At 38.7% G+C, this 19,727-nt stretch overlaps 4 protein-coding genes and 1 pseudogene across 4 annotated transcripts; 2 read left to right on the top strand and 3 right to left on the bottom strand.

Annotated features, from left to right (window-relative positions):
- Positions 1 to 1,640: 1,640 nt before the first annotated feature.
- On the top strand, positions 1,641 to 4,536 carry LOC137735119 (L10-interacting MYB domain-containing protein-like). The gene is made up of 3 exons (XM_068474495.1): positions 1,641 to 1,858; positions 3,145 to 3,518; positions 3,605 to 4,536. Exons 2-3 carry the CDS (start codon positions 3,153 to 3,155, stop codon positions 4,172 to 4,174), a joined length of 936 nt encoding a protein of 311 aa, XP_068330596.1. The 5' UTR covers positions 1,641 to 1,858; positions 3,145 to 3,152; the 3' UTR covers positions 4,175 to 4,536.
- A 775-nt stretch (positions 4,537 to 5,311) lies between these two features.
- LOC137733778 (cytochrome c oxidase assembly protein COX11, mitochondrial-like) lies at positions 5,312 to 8,402 on the bottom strand. The gene is made up of 7 exons (XM_068472961.1): positions 8,262 to 8,402; positions 7,656 to 7,992; positions 7,508 to 7,560; positions 7,091 to 7,163; positions 6,855 to 6,959; positions 5,741 to 5,821; positions 5,312 to 5,664 (listed from the first exon to the last, which is right to left on the bottom strand). The coding sequence occupies exons 1-7, from the start codon at positions 8,342 to 8,344 to the stop codon at positions 5,563 to 5,565; spliced, it is 834 nt and encodes a 277-aa protein (XP_068329062.1). The 5' UTR covers positions 8,345 to 8,402; the 3' UTR covers positions 5,312 to 5,562.
- Positions 8,343 to 12,576, top strand: LOC137733777 (uncharacterized; annotated as a pseudogene).
- LOC137733775 (pentatricopeptide repeat-containing protein At1g11290, chloroplastic) lies at positions 12,418 to 15,337 on the bottom strand. Its single transcript, XM_068472960.1, has one exon. It carries the CDS (start codon positions 15,243 to 15,245, stop codon positions 12,747 to 12,749), a length of 2,499 nt encoding a protein of 832 aa, XP_068329061.1. The 5' UTR covers positions 15,246 to 15,337; the 3' UTR covers positions 12,418 to 12,746.
- Positions 15,338 to 17,643: 2,306 nt separating this feature from the next.
- LOC137734704 (elongation factor 1-beta 2-like) lies at positions 17,644 to 18,720 on the bottom strand. Its single transcript, XM_068473966.1, has 2 exons — positions 18,559 to 18,720; positions 17,644 to 18,459 (listed from the first exon to the last, which is right to left on the bottom strand). Exons 1-2 carry the CDS (start codon positions 18,642 to 18,644, stop codon positions 17,874 to 17,876), a joined length of 672 nt encoding a protein of 223 aa, XP_068330067.1. The 5' UTR covers positions 18,645 to 18,720; the 3' UTR covers positions 17,644 to 17,873.
- Between the last annotated feature and the right edge of the window lie 1,007 nt (positions 18,721 to 19,727).

Genomic DNA, 19,727 nt, shown 5'->3' with positions numbered 1-19,727 from the left:
CATAATAATGGTTTAACGGTTCTCATCTAGCCCTCTCGTTTCACAAAGATTTCAAATATGCAAGGCAACACACATTTCATGACTCTCACCTATAAGCTCAAGCAGCATATGAATCCCGGTTAGGTACCACTTGCACGCAAACCAAAGTGCACATCCCCAAGATGTCACAGTGAGCAAGGTAGGCCCACTAGACTCTATCAGAGTCTTTAGTAACGTTAATTTCCATATTTACAAACGATTCGGAACATGTTGACCAAAAGTCAATCATCGGTAAGTTCCTAAGATACTCATATAATATATGCAAAACAAAATACAAAATTTCATTACGAACCAGCGATCGAATCTTCGCCTACCATAAAGGCTAATTGGTGGCTCTTTACTAAATTAAATGCAAACAATAAAATCACATCAAATAGATATCAAATACAGATTTAGAGAATCGCAATTAGCTTAGAAAGTTCACATCGGGTCAGTGGTCAAGCTCCACTGAAGGCGGCGGCTGTAGACCTCGCTTGATGAAATTTTCAATAATCGCCAAATTGGCTCAAAATTTACCAAGAGCTAAATTACAAATAAGGGAGTAATTTTCATACCTTGAGCGGAGTCCAGAATTGGCTGGAGGATGGCGAAAACCACTGTCAAATTCATAGACCATCGAAGAAATGGTGGTCTCACCGTGCCGTCATCACTACACCAACGAGCAATCAAGACCCAAGAGATCCTTCTGGGTTCCTGGGTTGTTGTCGATTGGTGGTAGTGGATGGCATCAAGATGGTTGGAAACAACAAGTTTGCCGTCGAGGAGCTCAAAAGCTGATGACGTTGACTCATCGAAAATGGCAATCAAATGGAGTGAATTTTGGGTGGAAAAGAAAGCTAAGGTGATGCTGAGTTGATCAGGGGTGGTGGATAAGCTCATCGTCGTCGAAAACTGCTAGAAACGACGCTTGAAAACTCACCTGGAAGCAGAGTTATAGTCGCAGATGAATTAGGTCAAATAGGTTGACCGCAGTTTCTATAACGGAAGGAGTTGACTCCAACTTTGTTGGAGATTTCCATATATAGAATTCTAATTGAGGAAAATGCTCATACCTTTGCGTGTCTATTTCTCTTTCCTTATAATTTTGATTCTCGAACAATTTTTTCCCATGTATTCGTGCGATTGAGCTTTATCCAAAATTACCAAGAGTGATCCTGAGAGGTCTACAAATTTTTAATGAATACTTATAAAAAAATCCAACCTTAATTGAGAAACCAAAAATTTAAAATTAACTAAATTAAAATAAACCCACGAGAATTGTGTAATGAAATCCAAAGGCAGAATTTCACAATTGAAGCAGTCCATGATTAGTAATATAACTCAAAATCAACCAACCATATAGAAGTTTTTTTTGTACTTAATCCAATAATATTCTTTTATAACTTAAAATTTAAGTTTAGATCTCGTAATTACTAATTCGATACCAATTACGAAGTCACAGCAGCATTCCTCTCTTGGTACATCTGTCTTAAAGTATACGTGGCACTTCATGATAAGTCCGTCCTGCAAATCCACAAACTATTGCGTACGGGAGCGTAAGACCAAATGCGCTTTTCTTTGGCGTTTGGCTTTCGAGAAAGTGTCACCACTCGAGGAAAATTTCCAACTTTTCTCGAGAAAAAAAAAAGAAAAGAAAAGAAAAATTACAAAAACGAAAAACCCTAATTTCCCAAATGAAGTGTGGCAGCGGTCCTCATTCCTCATCCTAACGCCGTCTCTGCATCTCCCGGCGATCAGATGCAGTGGGAATAGGCAATTTGACCGGCGAGAGAGCTCCACCACTTGAAAAGATCGCTACTTCCTCTCTCCATTGACCAGGGTATCTCTCCCTCTCTCTCGCTGTATAAATGTATGTTTGCATGTATGCATACACTATATCACTGTGCGAGTGTATATATAGCATGTTATTCTAATTGCTTGAGCTTGTTTAGGTGGTATGGAATTCTTTATATAAACATATGTAATGAAGTTTTGCCTGTGAAAAGATTGAAGTCATCCCCAATCCATATGAATGTGCACTTACTTTTTTTTTCGAGGAATGGAATGAAATTACACTCTTACTTGCTTTAACAATGTAGTTTCTGTAGTTTGAACAATTGTTAGTTTACACTGCACGTAGACGAAACACTGGGGACTTCGTAAAGCAAGAGTGTTTATTTTTTGAGAGGCTTGAAAAATCTGTACTTTACAATTCTTTTGTCTCCTGACCTCCGTTTTCTCTGCGATCTTGAGAAGCATAATACATATGGGATTGGGATTGCTTTTTGACAAAATAGAAAGAACAGAAATCTCTATAAGGGTTGTTTATCCTCGTTTTTCATTTACTTTGTCTATGAATGTATATACTCGTTTTCGGTGCTATGAGATGTTAGCTGAAGTTTACCGTTGCGTATGAGTCCCTGTGACACTTCCACATTTTTTAATTGGCCCTATCCTTTTTTTCCTGTGACGTCGAGTGAAAGTATCATTACCTCTGAGATAAATCTAATACGAGTATGGATAGGACCTGTAAGTAGTAGTTATCATCATTATATGCTGAGCGTAATTTTATTGTTAGTGTATGATTTCATATGTCATTAATAAACACACTTTCAGCAGTGGGAGATCATTGGATTAGGAAGCATAGATTTTAAGTAGTTAGAGTTATCCATTCATGGAATTGGTAATCCGTACATGGATTTTAAGTAGTTAGAGTTATCAAAGTGTAGAGTCGATTTGTTGAACCTATAACCCTTTGAGTGACCATCATGACCTCTGGCAGATGTATGATTGAATATTGTACATGTTTTGATCTTTTTCTTGTGCATTAAATACATATTAATAGTTTTATATCTTACACTACATTGGAATTCCATTTTCATGTATGCACATCACGATGGCCAGCTCAGGAGATTATAAAAAGCTGGGTGAAAAATTGCAAGTAGTAGTTGATCTTGAAAACCATTATGCATTGTTTTTCTTTCTTTTCCTATGTTGATACTTGAGTTCCTCAGGATTTCCATCATAATTACTCCCCACCTGCAAGTTTATGCGCACCATATTCTTTCATATAGCACCAAACTAGTTATTGGGTTATTTATTTATTTGTTATCATTTGATTTTCAGAGTTCGAGATGGATCACTATGACCTGCATAGACAGAGAAGGGATTTGAAGCAAAAAGGAAGAAATGCTGGAAGAAATGTTGTATGGTCACATGCAATGGATAAGTGTTTAATTGATTCCCTTGCTATTCAAGCTAGGCATGGAAACAAAATTGACAAGAGCTTTAATGAACATGCTTACACTGCTGCTTGTATTGCTGTGAACTCTCGTTTCAACTTGAATTTAAACAATCAAAAGGTCATTAATCGTCTTAAGACCATAAAGAAGAGGTATAAGGCAATGAAGGATATCCTGAGTCAAGATGGTTTCAGGTGGAATCCCACTACAAAGATGATCGAGTGTGACAATCAGGAACTTTGGAAGAGATACATTGCAGTGAGTCAATTTCTTCTTTATTCTTCCAATTTTCATGCTTCTATTTATAGTTTGCATATTGATGATATTGTTAATTCCATAAATAGGCACATCCTGATGCAAAAGGGTTTCGAGGCAAGCCAATAGAGATGTATGATGAACTCAAAATTGTTTGTGGAAACTATCAAGTCCCTAGTCGCTGGGCTAAGATGAAGGATGGAGGCCATCCAAGTGAGATGAAGAATTGTGAAGATGATTCTGCCTCATTTCTTTCTCCAAGCTCAGATGACCTAAGTGAGACAGATGGAACTGAGTCATATAGTGAACCAGAAGAAGGGTATAACAAGGTGCCAGATGGTATTCAAGACCCCCCTCTGATCCAGCCACTCAGACAACTTCCGAAACGCCCTCGTGGCTCAGAAGCCCTTCAGGATGCAATGATGGCTGTCGCGTCAAGCATTCGTCGCTTGGCTGATGCAATGGAGCAAAGCAAATACTCAATTGACGCCTCTCAACTACTAGAGGCTGTGATGGAGATTGATGGTTTGGAAGAGGCTAAACAGATGTATGCATTTGAGTATTTGAATGCTGACCCTATCAAAGCGCGAGCCTTCATGGCATACGATGCTCGGATGAGGAAAATATACTTGTTTAGACAGTTCTGGTGGTGGAAGTAACTCTCAATCCCAATTTTAGGGTCCTCTGGGTGTATAGTTCTCAAGCTTACAAGAAGACTTGTGTTTGTCGGGTTACAAATACTAAATCGCCTTTGGTCTGTGTTTCCGGAGGTGTATGTACAGATACTAGATATCCGCAGGTTCAATATCGTATTTGGTTAGCAAGCCAGGATGTAGTCATTTTCACCTTGTTTGCTGCATCTTTTGAAAGTTAAAGATTGCAGTCGCCGTTTTTCGGTGTTTCTTGTAAACCTGAAATCGCCGGTGTTGTTCTTTCAAGTCTTTTTTCCTCATTCAGCTCTGCCATGAATTTAATTTGTCCTTTGCCCCGATCAAATGTGTTTATTTTAATTGCATTTTGTTGATGATTTTATTTGTTTGTTGACGCTAATTTTAGCATTCATGGTGCAAGACATAATTAAGTTGCTGTGGGTGGTGAAGTGAGAGAGATAGATAGTTGTATCTGTTGTTTAATTTGGTCATTTCTGTGTTTATGCATGGAGCTTCGCTCGCCCGTACATTTTTTTTTTTTCACGAGTGAACCCTTGAGATTTAACTAAATCTCAATTAGTTGAATCTCGAAGTTCAACTAGCAACTCGAACTAGCAAGTCATTATAGGCATTACCGCAAGGAGATGCTTTTATGAGGAAGACGATTCATCTTATGAGGATATAAAAGTAAAAGAACCTCCGTATTGCTAATTGGTTTTAATGTTTTATGATGGAATCTCAATTTCTTCATATATCTTCATCAACAGTTAAACGATGGCAACCCTATATTAGACTTTTTGCTACTTAGAGCTCGTTTGGATATGTTTTTAAAATGACTGAAAACACTTTTGATGAAAATATTATTGGAATCAATTCTTAGTAAAAATGCAAGTAAATTTTGAAAAAGCACTTAATGTGCTTCTTGGAATAAGCACGTAACTGGCGCTTCTTATAGAAAGCACTTTAAGTGCTTTTGGAACCAAAAAAATATTTTCTTTAAAAGCGTTTTTAGTCATTTTGAAAACCCATCCAAACGAGCTCTTAATTTTTCACATACAAGCAGTACTTGGGGAGGCGGTAATCGGACTAGAGACCTTGATTGCAGGCGTATGCTGCTGGGCAGATGTATCGACAAACTCATAGGTATACTGAAGAAACAAATGAATGAACAAATAATTCAGTGTATAAACAGTATAACCGATGTAGTTTTATTGTCAAAACCAAGACCTCTTCCTTCACATTTCTTTCATCCATAAATTGAAACCTACTGCAGAAACATGATCTGCAATAAATATGGAAAAGAAAACACCAAATATTCTTCCTCGACGCTTCGAGTCTGGTCGTTTCTATAGCTTTATGCAAATCACGTTCGGAATTATTGAAATGGCAGACCGTCTTTATTCCTCTGAGACCTTGAAAAATGTATAGGACAAAATTATGTTATTGATACCGTCCATTCTTGGATCTGTTTCAAACTCGGGGTCGATATAAAAGAACACCTGCGAAAAAGTAACATGTCTTTCAGTACAGCAATTTTGCTTCTAAGCAATTAGTAATTTAAAGCACACTACTTACAGGCATGTCAATCTGCTCCCCCGGAAGAAGCCGCTGCTCCTCGAAGCAAAAGCACTGTATTTTATTTAAGTAAACTGCAGCCTGGGAAAAAGAAACATTACGTTATCACTAACCAGAGCATAGTTAAGCAATACTTTACAGGAAAAATAAATGAACAATTATCAGAACCCAAAAATTCTGATGTGAAGTGCATGAAACTCCTAGAAACATGCTTTTAAGCTGTTAGATTAGAAAGGTTGTTTAAAAATGTAGTACTGAAACAATAGGCATGATTTTGGAATCGAGATAAAGTGAACATATGTTTACACTAGACGACTCCTAAATCACATTGTACCAGCATCTTTGCCACAATCTTATACAAACTTATAACCAAGATGATGGGCTGCTAAGATGGGGTTTCTCGGGAATCAAACAAATATAGGTCATATTATTGCAAGCATTAACGACCCCGAAAAGAAATCCTGGAAAAGAGTGAAGAATCACCCTTGACCACATCCCACATTCTTGGAAAACTGTCATAGGAAAACCATCTGGACCAGGAGATTTCTCACTAGCCCCCTACCAGAATCAAGCGCAACCCAACTAATTTCTTCCTCATGATTTCATAAGCTGTGTCAACGATGGAAACTGGCACAAACCAATGATCCCTTACCTCGTCATAAGTGCTCTTGATTTCACGAGATGTTTCTCATGACTAGAAATTCTCCACACGCAAATATGCTTTCAATTCTATGGCCATATCGACGCATATTATTTCAAGGCATCTTTCAAATGTTTCATTAGGCTGGCATTGATTTCATACAATGATTCTATTTGTTCCTTCACTGTCCTCATACCACTCTCTATGTCAAGAAATTACATCGATATAATAAACTGTATTTCAAAAGCCATGAAAATGGAAACTTTCACGGCACTGTATAGAGCTATATCAGGCTCATCCTACAGTGCATTTTGTGTTATCACCTGTCTTGGGTTACAAATTGTTCCATGAGATCTAGATAATCAAGGTTTATTAAAACCCAACGAAATACATTGAGGCACTGTTCATACTAGAGTCAAGAAATGGAATTTAAAGACACGTGAATAAACACAAAGAAACATTATCGGGCAGTACCTTCATAGGGGTAACATTATATGTTGAGACACCAACTATTGGAGTTGAACTTCGGTTTTCAGCGGTATAGAAAGCAAGTGCACTTTCTCCAGGCTTTACCCTTACCTTCCAGAAATAAGGCAAGAATGTTACTGTAAAGCACCAAAATTGTAGAGAGACCCTTTGCTTTGAAAATTATGTAGTTAAGAATAATAATGGATGTAGCAAACAAATAAATACATTGTGAAAGGAAAAACCTCTCTTTGTGTAGGAATAAACTTCCATTGCATTCCATCAGCCACATCAGCATTGAACTGCACCACTATCTCCCTACAAGAGGATGTCATATGAGAATATAAACGTTGGTAACTTCATTCAATATAAGTAAAAAATTACACATCTTGGAGAATAACATCATTCAGATTCCGCTGAATCTACTAATTAAACTCTGATTTACAACTCAAGAATAAGAGACAAAGGTTCCCATAATGTTTTCTGAAATCGAGTGAAACTCTTGTGTAATTGGGATAGGGGTAGGGGTAGGACATAGAAAGCATTCATTTATGAATACCATAGGCATGGAAAACATAAAAGTAAAATGAAAATTAAGGATTTGATAATTTCACAACCATAAGAAGAGACGAGCTCTGTCACTTTAGAAGCAGAATGCGGACCTATTTGTGACTGTGCCATCCTTAGCATGCCGAGCAATCTTCTGTTCAACACTCTAAAGAAAGCAAAGGTGCAAATCATTGTTAAATCAAACAAATTCGGAATGAAAGAAACCAATATTGCAGCCCAAAAAATCGAACAGAATCAGACCTCACGGCGTTGGATAGTGCCTCCATACCCTGTAGCTTGGCAGAATCTTCTATAGAGAGGAACAGCTGCATAACTGGCTGCCACCATTGCAAAAACCAAACCCGTCAAGTAGTAAAGCATCTTGCGTGATTTTCGTTGCGTGGCAGCCAGAGAAGAATAGGGTCTCTGGATTCTTCTCAACAGAGATAGAGAAGCAAACGGTGAGAGCTGACTACCACGCTTGTCGAACGAGCTTAACTCAAATCGCCGCCACATATTCTTACTATCATGGCTGAAATGCCTCTGATATGCACTAATACTACTACCACCTCCATTGAAATTACAATTGGGTATGCATCTGGATCATCATATCATTTCAACACAAAAATTAACACTTGATACAAAGCACACGTGGCATTCACAAAGTTATATTCTCCGACAGCAATTTTAAGCCGGGAAGTGATTTCCACACACTTTTTTTTCCGGCTTCTGTAAACCCCTGTTTAATCCTTGCCATTTGATTGAATAAGCCAATCGAGGATCAAGAGACAGAAATAAACAGGGGCGTGTAGAAGGAGAAAAATGGCGTTCGGAAATCATGTCCTTTGAAGCAATGGAAATATTTACCTGGACTGGAGAGTGAAAAGGTGTGAGCTTTTGAGGTAAGTTGAGAGGGGAAGAGCTCTCTTACAAACCCCAGACCATGACATGGTTGAATATAGCGGATTTTACTTGATCTTCAACACTGGGAGCATCTCTGCAACCAACACAGAGAGAGTAAGAAGATGCCTCTGCAAAACCCTAATTTCTCTGCAAAACCCTAAATTTTGAAATTGGGGTTTTGCTTCAGCTCGCAGCAAAAATGGGAACCACAGGTGAGAAGTTAATTAAAAAGGAAATATTATTTACACGTGTCGGTAAACAAGTGGCTGTTAGAAAGAAAGATAATGGACCATGTAACATATGATCACTATTACATTCACTTCCGACGCCGCACAACTCTTCCTTGTCCAACTTTCTCTCTGTTTCTCTGTGTCTCTTGTTGCGCCGCCGCCGCCGCCGCCGCCGCCATCCCAGAGCACAGGTCGGCGCAAACTCCACCAACCTCCTCCTCCTCCTCCGTGATATATTTCGTAAGAATTCAAGCCTAATTTAACTTCTCTGTGTCTGTGTGTTAGAGACGAAGATGAGCAATCCAGCTCATGATTTTCATGAAGAAGAAGATGACCAGGGGGAGATATTTCTTGATGAAGATGACATAATCCGAGAATCCACTGTTGATGACGAAGGTCCTCACCCTCTCTCTCTCTCTCTCTCTCTCTCTCTCTCTCTATATATATATATATATATATTTGTGTAAAGAGTAATATTTGAAATTTTTGTTAATTTCTTGTGGATTGCAGATCTTCCTGATGCAGATGATCAAAGTGTTGGTATGCTTACTTCACTAGAACTGATATCATCTCGGACACTAATAATTCAATGTGTATGAAATGGGTTTTGTTTTGTTTCTCCTCTTTAGTTAATTACATTGATTTGGTATGGTATGTATGTTTTATGGTGGTTTCAGATGAGCCTGATGACGATGATTCCATGCACACGTTCACCGGCCATAACGGTAAGTGTTTCAGTTGCTGTGTTTCTTTTGGCATTTCACCTGCTACAGACATTATGTGTTATTAACAATCAATTAAGTTGAAATAATCAATGGTGACTTGACTACCAAGTTATTACCTTGTACTTGCAAGAGTTATACATTTTGCCAATTATGAAGCGAGTGAAACTCAACCGCGAAAGATGCAAATAGTTAGCATTAGGCAGAAATGTTTTATGTTTTTGCATCATTATTAACTTACTATGCTGGAGGAATTTCAGAATCTTATACTGAAGGGGTTTTCTTAAGGTTGTTATAGGCATCACTGAGATAAGATGCAAGGGTTAATGTTTATTTCACTCTCTAGCTGCATTGATTTTGAAACTGTTGATTATTCTGCCCCTCGACGGAGTTCTTGACAGTTGCTTTTTGTGTTAGGGTTAGGAAATGAAATCTTTATGACCTGTTATGTTTGTTTTATCTGCACCTGGGTTGGTTAGGAAATAAAATCTGTATTAGCTTTGGCTTTAGCTTGATGCTTTGCTGCTTAGCTCGGGCAATTCTATTTCTTGGATTGCTTGAAAGTTTAGGGTATCAACTATTTTCCTTTCCTTTCTGGGACAGGTGAGCTTTACACAGTTGTCTGCAGCCCAACAGATCCTACTTTGGTTGCAACCGGTGGTGGAGATGACAGAGGGTTTCTTTGGAGAATTGGAGTAGGAGATTATGCTTTTGAGCTCCAAGGTAGGTGTACGAGAGAATATCTGGATATTTTACATGCTCGTGTGCATTTGTCTGAACCCAATTTTATATTAGAAACCTAGCTTAAAAGTACCAAACTATGTACTCATTGGATTTTATGCCCACTTTGCTAGTTTAACTTCATCTATGCTACTCTGCAGGTCATAAGGATTCTGTTTCTAGTTTATCATTTAGTACTGATGGGCTGTTGCTTGCATCCGGAAGCTTGGATGGAATTATTCAAATTTGGGATGTAGCGAACGGAGTTCTGAAAAAAACTCTTGAAGGTCCTGGAGGGGGCATCGAGGTAAAACTTTTAGGCTTTATTTCTTACTGTGATTGTACTTTACTTTATTAGAAATTTAATATGGACTATGTGATTTCTCAGTGGGTCAGGTGGCATCCTAGGGGGCATCTGGTCCTGGCTGGTTCAGAGGACTGCACGGTCTGGATGTGGAATGCTGACAATGGTTCCTATCTTAATATGTTTTCAGGCCATGGTAGTAACGTGAGTTGTGGTGATTTTACCCCTGATGGTAACTATTCTTCATCTTTGTGCTTCAATCTGTCTGCTTCTCTCACTCCGTAAACTGTTATATCATGAATTTCATCTATTTAAACTGATTCAAAAAGCATTTTGATGTTTTTTTAACTGTCACCATTGATATATGTTTTCATGTCTTTTGCTGCTTGCTTAAGGTAAAACAATATGCACTGGTTCTGCTGATGCAACTTTGAGAATATGGAATCCAAAAAGTGGTGAAAACATTCATGTCATACAAGGTATCTTTTCAAGTTATTATATAACTTTCCTATGTTGTTCCTCTTACGAGTTAGTTGAAGTTTTGGAGCAAAAATCAGTATAGAAATAGGTAGTATGAAACCTTGAATCCAAATGATCGTGATTATTTAGTTTTCCCCACAATTTTTTGGAGCTACCGGTTGATGTTGCAATGTTCGAAGTTCATTAAGAAGCTGCCGGTTTGAAACCGTAATATGACAGAGCAGAGAACCCCCTAAACCAAACAATGATAAGGATGACACTGATGTTTTGTTGCAATACATCCGAGAAGACTGACATTCGATACAAGGTCCAAAATTTTGGCCAATATACACAATATATGGGCAGAAATTTGAGATTTTATGAGGTGTCAATACAGAAACTTGGGCTGAAGCTATCTTTTCATCCCTTCACCAAATTTGATTACCCATGATGAATTTCTTTTAATTCTATATTTCCATTTTCATTTAGTTCGTTCAGTTAACTTACCTAAAGTACCTTTTCTATCATGGTGCTGGCATCTATCATTCCTTATGTATCACGAGTTAATTCCTTGCATTTGGGCATGCTAATCCTGAGTTTTGAGCTTCAATGCATACACTGTGCAGACCAAATCTGTCATGCTATATTAATGAGTTGTGCCATTTTATCTTGCTAAAAGTTGGTGACATTAACAGGAAGTGAAAGACTGAACTGATGTTGTTTCTGATATCCAGCAGTTTTGTCTATTTGAATTTGTCGCAGAAACGGTATTTGTTTGTCCTCGTATTGGAAATTTTGACTTTTTCTGTCTTTTAGGTCACCCGTACCATACTGCTGGATTAACGTGTTTGGCAATAAGCTCTGATTCAACTCTAGCTTATACTGGTTCTGAAGATGGCTCTATCCATATCGTCAACATAACTACCGGAAAGGTGTGATGTAGTTTTGTTACATTGCGATTGCTTATTGGTTAGTTCCTTGGTTTCGCTCTACTAGTTATCAGGCTTTCAATAGAATTCCTTTTTCACAACAACAGGTTGTTAGTTCCCTATCTTCACATTCCGATTCTGTTGAATGCGTCGGGCTTGCACCAAGGTACATTCAAGCCTTTCAGACATTCAAATTGAACTGTTTTCATTATGAATTTATGAAAGCCTGTACAAGGAAACTATATGTATCGTATATATCTGTGCAATTGCAATCAATGTGTTTCTAAATCATGTAGTATACTTTCACTATACTCATAAATTTAATTGGGTATGGCAGCTCTCCATGGGCTGCAACTGGAAGTATGGATAAGAAGCTTGTTATCTGGGATTTGCCTTCTTCGTCGGCCCGTGCTACATGTGAACATGAGGTCTGTTGGAGTTTCTTCTTGTACAATATATATACCTACCTATCCAGTTCCAATATTCCGAGTTGTTACCAGCGTGTTTACTTCCAGCCAGTTTTCGTGTTAATTTCAAATTGCTGTCTAATGAATAAAATCGTACTTGTGGGCAGGATGGAGTGACATGCTTGACATGGCTTGGTCAATCAAATTACCTAGCAACAGGTTGCGGGGATGGAAAGGTTCGAGTCTGGGATAGTCGCTCTGGTGATTGTGTTAGAACCTTCAGTGGCCATACCGAAACCATTCAGTCTCTTTCCGTTTCTGCCAACCAAGAGTTTCTTGTTTCAGTATCTACTGACGGAACTGCCCGAGTTTTTGAGATTGCAGAATATAAGTGAGCAATATAGCCTACATAGTTTTGTAACAAGTATGGCCTTACAGTTACGCAGTACTTCATGTTCAAAGAATCTGAGTTGAGATGAATGCCGATACATAGTATTTTGTGATAACATTTTTAACATTACTGTTTTCCTTATCTATTAATTTTGTTCCCTGAAAGTTCCCCAGGGCTGCAACAGGAGAATTCTTCGGTCCAGACAGGGATGGCAATTTAGCCCGTTAAAACAACAGGACAGTGGCGAGTGCACAACTGCCAAAAATACAAATCGAACAAAGATGTAATCACCAATAATCGCCACACGAACATGTTCCATTCTTGAAGTGATGGAACCGGTGCATATCACGCACGATGATCTCCCGTCTAGTTACAAGCGATATGTACTTGGTTGCGTTATGGCAATCACCGCAAACTCGTAAATTCTTCCGAATGTGTATGGTTGCACCAGGAGTAGTGTTCAAGAGCCCAAACGCAATAGCCAGCTTCTCACTGTGGCTATTGAGCAACTGCTCCTTAACATCAGCTTCCACATCATGAATTGAATTGGTGTCCGGCACATAACCAGCCGCCTTGATCTCATCTCCCAGAGTGTCCAGAAAAGTATAGATTCTTTTGGATTGGGGATGGCTCGTGCTCCCGGAATAGAAAGTGTGAACCTCGTTCTTCAAATCCACTAAACTGCAGCCTGGGGTTTTCTGGAGCCCCTTCTTCTCCATCATCGTTCGCACTTTGGCCACTTTGTCCCACAACGAAGCTGTTTGATATATGTTAGCAAGCAAAACATGATACCCGCCATCCGCAGGATTTAACTCAAATATCTTATCTGCTGCCTTTTCCCCCAACTCTATATTTTTATGAATTCTGCAAGCCCCCAACATGGCTCCGAAGACAGTAATACCAGGCTCCATAGGCATATTTTGAATAAAATCCCAAGCCTCATTTAGCCGGCCAGCTCGACCAAGGAGATCAACCATGGCCCCGTAGTGATCCATTGCAGGCTCCAAGCCATAATCTTCTTTCATGCTTGCAAAGTATTGTAGACCCTCTTCCACTAAACCCGAATGACTGCAAGCAGAGATCACACATAGGAACGTTATATCATTCGGCTTTATTGTTCCTTTTTTCATTTCATTGAACAGATCCACAGCAGATTTTCCGAGCCCATTTGTTCCATATCCATCAATCATAGCGTTCCATGTCGTCACATGCCGCTCATCCATCATGTCAAAAAGTTTTCTAGCAGTGTGCACAGCTCCACATTTTGCATACATGTCAACAAGAGCAGTCATCACAAAAACGTTTTTGTCAAAACATTTTCTTATTACAAGTCCATGAATCCACTTAGCCTGTCGTGTAACTGATAGCTCCGCGAGAGCAGGGATGACGCTCACCATTGTAAATGAATCTGGTTTTATATTTTGAGAATGCATCTCACAAAAGTGACTCAAAGCCTCGCTGACGCGCCCATTCTGTGCATAACCTAATATCATGGCATTCCATGAGACTGGGGTCTTACCCTGCAACTTGTTAAATATTTTTGCAGCGATGTCAACTCTCTTACACTTCGAATACATGGATATCAAAGAGTTCATGACCGAAACATCAGATCCGAGTTTCATCTGATCCAATAATTTATGTACGAACATTCCTCGCTCAAGATCTCCCAAATCAGCACAAGCATGCAAAGCTTCCATTATAGTAACATTTGTTGGTTCAAAGCCTTGATCCAACATCTTCTGGAAAACCTCCATTGCCTCCTTGGGGTCCTCATTTTGTACGTACCCATCTATCATGGAATTCCAAGAAATAACAGTCTTGTGCTTCATCCTATTGAAAATCAACCGAGCAGTCCCCACCGATCCACATTTTGAATACATGTCTACAAGAGCGGTAGAAAGGTTTACATGCCATTCGAAACCAGCTCTTACAACATACGCATGTATTGATTTTCCAATTATCAAAGACCCAAAATCTGCAACAGCAGGCAAAAGGGTGACCAACGTGATCGGATCAGGCTTCTGACCTTCCTCCTGCATCCGTATAACCAACTCCATAGCTATCTTTGCTAACCCATTTTGCGCATAACCAGCAACAATGGTATTCCAAGAAACCAAGTCTCTCTCAGGCATTTTATCAAACATCTTATATGCCTCATCAACCTGCCTACATTTCGCATACAGATTCACAACCGCGGTCATCGCAAACAAATTTGAGGCAAACCCACTACTAATTAGATCACCATGAATCTCTTTTCCCCTCCTAAGATCAGCATTGTCACCACAAACTTTCAACAAATATGTAAAATTATACACAACAGGTTTAACACCATCATACTTCATTCGACAAAAGAACAAAAAGGCGTCACCTAAAGACGAGTTCTTGGCATACCCTTTGAGCAAAGTGTGGTAAAAGACCTCGAGTTTGTCCTCAACGGTGTTGAAAACCCGAGCGGCCTCATTGGGGCAGCCATAGTTGCAGAACAAGCTGACAAGCTTGGTCTGGAACAAGTGCTCGTTGTAGAGACCGTTCTTGATGATGAGGGGGATGATTTGGTTGAGTTCTTGCACGGAAGTGCAGAGCTCGAGGAGGATGGCTGCAGGGTGCTTGTAGACATGAGAAGGAATGTGGGTTCGTTGGGAAAGGGTGTGAAAGGTTTGTGATTTTGGGGTTGAGACTGGAGGGCGGAGACGAGATGGAGTTGGTGGCGGTGGTGGTGGAAGTGGCGGCGTTATGGTGCTGGTTATGGGGTGTAGAGGTGTGAAAGATAAGAGCTGTGAGCTCATCGTTTTCTGCCTCTCTACGTTTCATGAGACTGTAACGAGTTTATATGTTTTGGATAAGATTAGTGGAAGGTGATATAATTCACAGAGGAAAGCTTGACTCTTATGATTGTTCATCTCCAAAATTCTTTGCGACAAATTGACGAATCTCCGTGTTTACGATAAAAATCCTTCGTATTATAAATGGATAAAATAATTAATTTAAAACTAAGATTGTTTATTTTCAAAGTATTATTAAAAAGGGAGAGGGTTCTAAAGTATTCCAATAGGAAAGAAGAAGTTTCCTGAAACATATGGGTGCAATCAAAGACCTTATAAACTAAGATATTGAACCACAAACTTAAGATAAGGTTATTTAGAAAAACAACTGTGGCAAATAAATAGATGATTGATAATATTTTTATTGTATCTGACGATTTTTTTTAGGAAATGGATCCATCATGTGATCCCTTGATCATGACTGTTCATCGTACATCATGCAATTAGTTTTCATTAGGTATTATTTATATTTAATTTTAAATTTAAAATTATTTCTGATTGCACGATGTACGATGAACGATCATGATCACGAGATCCTATGGAAATGATCCGGCGAGTATCCTTTTCTTTTTTTTTTTATTTATACAATTCGATAACTAAGCATCCCTTATTTTATTGAGTTAATTTCTAATTCATATTACAAGGGAAGTTTATGTTTACACCCAAATAATATCTCTTCGCACCCAGCAGATTAATGAAATTGTCTTCAAATTATACCCTTACGTGGGACGACAATGTGCACTAATCTCTCTAAACCCTTAAACACAACTTCGTCATCTTTCCTTGCACACATTTGGGTAGGTTCGGTAGTACGCATCCGAACAGGAGTTCTGAAACTGTTTTTGGAAGATGTTCCGTATCTCCCTAACCGAACCATAACAGCTATGTTTTTAATTCGAAATTTTTCAATCTTTTCATCCCAAAAAAGCATGGATTTAAGAACGTGTTTACGTATCCGTAATCGGAATGAGAATGTAGAATTTAATTTCAATTACCAAGTACTCCGGTATTTACTAAACATGAAAGAATAAAAAAAGTAATGAGGCCCACACAAATTTTGGAATTCAATTCCTTGTATCGATGGAATTAGATTCTTTAAATACATATGGTAATCCAATTCCTGATTGTTTGGACAATCAAAATGACACTTTTGTTCCCTTTATGCCGTCACTTTTTTTATTTTCAAGACTATCCTTTATAAACCCATTAAAGTATATAAAATATTTGATTTGGGACAAGAGCATTTTAGTAATTATACTAATTTATATTCCGATTCTGCTGAATTAATAAACAGCTTTATGGAATTCTATTCTGATTCCAGAACATTTAAGTAAACAACTTCAACAAGAATCCGATTCTGACTTCTCCCCATTCCAACTCCTCCTCAATTCAATTCCTCCTATTTTCATTACCGTTACATAAACGCACCATGAATACTTTATTTACTGACGTTTGCATTACGAATGATTGTTGTTTCTGTTCGAAGCACTTCAACTGAAATACAACGTGCATTAATCATTTGTTTACAAGCGTCGTTCGTTTCATTTCTTCAACATCCCTCTTTCACACATAGATCAAGTTGAGGACTCAACTTCTCGTACAGGACTTGGATTCAAACTAAAGTAAAAAAAAAAAAAATATTACACACAATTGGACAATTCACAAAAGAAAACAGTACTTCTAAGATGCAAATGTTCGATAAATGATAAACTCACTACGACAGAAAATACAAGATCATTGCATTCTGGCACCACCACAACAACAACAACAAAGCTTTTTCCCACTAAGTAGGGTCGGCTATATGAATCCTAGAACGTCATTGCGCTTGGTTCTGTGTCACATCTTCCGTTAGATCCAAATACTCTACGTCATCCTAACATTACATGAACGAAAATTAAAGTACGGCAGCAGCACGATGTTAGAAACAAGCCTAGCAAAAACAATCCCTAAGAAAAAGCACGTGAGAGAGAGAGGATAGAAAGAATGATACTTAGTTTTGAGTCTTTTGACTACGCAGAGAAGAGACATCCGTTGCTAACCAACTTACATGATGACCGAATATTGCATAGGAACTAAAAACATAATCCACAAAACCTAGTTAATCTTTACTTATGACCCAATTTAACAAACACCTAAGAGTAACAGCAAGTACTTCCACCCTTAATAACCATGACTTGCAAAGCGATTCAAGATACAATTTGCGCAACGATCAAACTTGACGCACATATCATCTCATAACTTTCCAAGGCAATTCACAAATACGATTCAATTAGACCACAGATTCTCTCATCCAACTTCCTCTTGATTGGATAAACAATTCAATTGAAAAGTAAAAACAACTAGAGCAATTATTCGCCGAAGAAAAAAAAAATCTAGATAGCAATTAAGCATTATGTTATAATCACCACATTAACTGTATAACTTAAGGATTACAAAACTCAAAATAGCACAAGCCAACAACTAGAAGCACAAATTAAAACCATATATCATCATGTAAAGATCATAAGTAGATTGACTCGCGAAAATTGCTACCACAAATCCAAATCGAACAAGTAAATATGACAACGAAGAGTAGTGCACCGCAGTAGTGGATTAAATTTTGTTGAAGGCAACAATGTCGCAGCTCTGGATGTACTCATTGCGGGGCTCAACAGTAAGCTGCTCTTCGATGAGGTCATCGACGGAAACAAGGTCATCGACAATGGTTAGCATGATCTGCAACTTCTTGATCCCGTAACCAACGGAAACCAATTTCGATGCGCCCCAGAAGAGACCCTCCATCTCGACACTCCGAACAGCCTCCTCGAGCTTCTTCATGTCAGTCTCATCGTCCCAAGGCTTGACATCCAAAAGAACAGAGGATTTTCCACTCTCCTTCTTCTTGGTAGACGCCTTTTTGGCTGCCGCCAACTCCGCCTCGGCCTTCTTGTCCTCCTCAGTCTCGTCGCCAAAGAGGTCCAAATCGTCATCGTCATCGCCTCCAGCGGCGGCAGCGGGAGCAGGAGCAGCAGCCTCAGCCTTGCCGCTGCTGACTCTCACTCCGGCAGCCTTGCCGGGGAAGGTGGAAGCGAGTTGGGACGAAACGGCGTTGTACCACTTGCTGACATTGGCAAAAGAACCGGTGGGCTTCTCCAACACGGCGGCGTAGACCTTGATGTCATCCAAAGTCAGCTTGTCTCTGAGTTTGGGATGAGCAGTGAATTATTAACCAAAAATAAAGTGCAATCCATTGAAATATACAGAAAAATAAAGAAGAAGAAGAATAAGAAATTGTTACCCGGAGATGTAAGATTTGCCGGCGAGGAACTCATCGAGGGCTTTGAGGCCGGCATCGGTGTAGAGATCTGAGAAGGTGATGGCCATGGCGATTTGCGAGAGAGAGAGTTAAGAGAGGCGGCCGAGGAGTGAGAGTAGTAGGGCGAGAGAGAGATTTGTTAGGCTGCATCACAGCTGCCTATTTATATTATATTTGGGCTGGGAAAAACCCTAGCTGAGTTAGGAGTATCTGTTGGATAATATTCCTTTTTCTTTTGTATCTCTACATCCAACCCATGGCCCGCCCCTTTTTCCCGAGCATCTCTAATCGGATCATACTTTTTTTTTTCTTTTCAAAAAGAGTTAATCGTAGCTATAGTCGTTGAACTTTAAGTTAATTGTAATTTTTATCCCTTAATTAAAATTTTATTAAATATAATCCTTTAACTTCAAAAAATGTAGAGCATAAGTCCTTTGTTCTAAATACTGTCAAATTCTCCGTTTGAGGTGCTTACATGGTTGGCATATAGGGCTCACAAATACAGTAATAGAGAATAGTATTTGAAAACCCTTGACCAAAAAAAAAATATTTGAATTTAAACTTTCACTATTTCAATTTAAAATTTTATATTTAAATTGAAATCGAAATGAAAAATATCTTCATTTCGTAATTCACTTGGATTTTAGTTGAATAATGTATTCTATGAATAATAAATATGTATGAAGAATACTCTTTCAATTCTTAAAAACATAGTTCTTTGTACAACAGTAAGATTGTCACAATTACCACCAATTGATTTCATCTCTCTCAATTTTGTTTTGCCCGGCTCCTCCCAAACCCTCTGAAAATAAACCCCATTAGTTTGCCCCGCCGCATATGGTTCTCAAAACCCAGACAAACCCAAATTGGCGGTGAATGAAGCAGGGCCGACCCTGAGGGGGTGCAAAGTGTGAGACCGCACAAGGCCCTCGATTTTTTGGGGCCCCCAAATTCTAAAAACCTTTATATATATAAATAAAAAAAAACGTGAACATTATCACAATGCTTTCTTGGCAGAGTTGTCAATCGGTGGTACTGTCATTTACTTGTTAACGGGTTCAACTACACACTTGCTCATGTTTATTAATTTTGATTTTTTTCCAGTTATGCTAGGTTTTCTTTCCTATTGGGCATTGTCTGGGTAACCATTT

The sequence above is a fragment of the Pyrus communis genome, chromosome 5 (assembly GCF_963583255.1).
Source record: "Pyrus communis chromosome 5, drPyrComm1.1, whole genome shotgun sequence".
Classification (NCBI taxonomy): Eukaryota; Viridiplantae; Streptophyta; class Magnoliopsida; order Rosales; family Rosaceae; genus Pyrus; species Pyrus communis.
The sequence above is the reverse complement of the archived record's forward strand: the minus strand, read 5'-3'. Positions and strand labels throughout refer to the sequence as shown.

Bases quoted from the DNA above. Each gene is read 5' to 3' on its own strand.
- LOC137735119 (XM_068474495.1), top strand. From the start codon at position 3,153: ATGGATCACTATGACCTGCATAGACAGAGAAGGGATTTGAAGCAAAAA. The intron at 3,519-3,604 runs GTGAGTCAATTT...TTCCATAAATAG, and splicing joins TTTGGAAGAGATACATTGCA to GCACATCCTGATGCAAAAGG.
- LOC137733775 (XM_068472960.1), bottom strand. From the start codon at position 15,245: ATGAGCTCACAGCTCTTATCTTTCACACCTCTACACCCCATAACCAGC.
- LOC137734704 (XM_068473966.1), bottom strand. From the start codon at position 18,644: ATGGCCATCACCTTCTCAGATCTCTACACCGATGCCGGCCTCAAAGCC. The intron at 18,460-18,558 runs GTAACAATTTCT...TCCCAAACTCAG, and splicing joins GGCAAATCTTACATCTCCGG to AGACAAGCTGACTTTGGATG.
- LOC137733778 (XM_068472961.1), bottom strand. From the start codon at position 8,344: ATGTCATGGTCTGGGGTTTGTAAGAGAGCTCTTCCCCTCTCAACTTAC. The intron at 7,164-7,507 runs GTCCGCATTCTG...ATCCTCTTGTAG, and splicing joins GATGGCACAGTCACAAATAG to GGAGATAGTGGTGCAGTTCA. The intron at 5,665-5,740 runs GTAAGTAGTGTG...ACTTTTTCGCAG, and splicing joins GGGAGCAGATTGACATGCCT to GTGTTCTTTTATATCGACCC.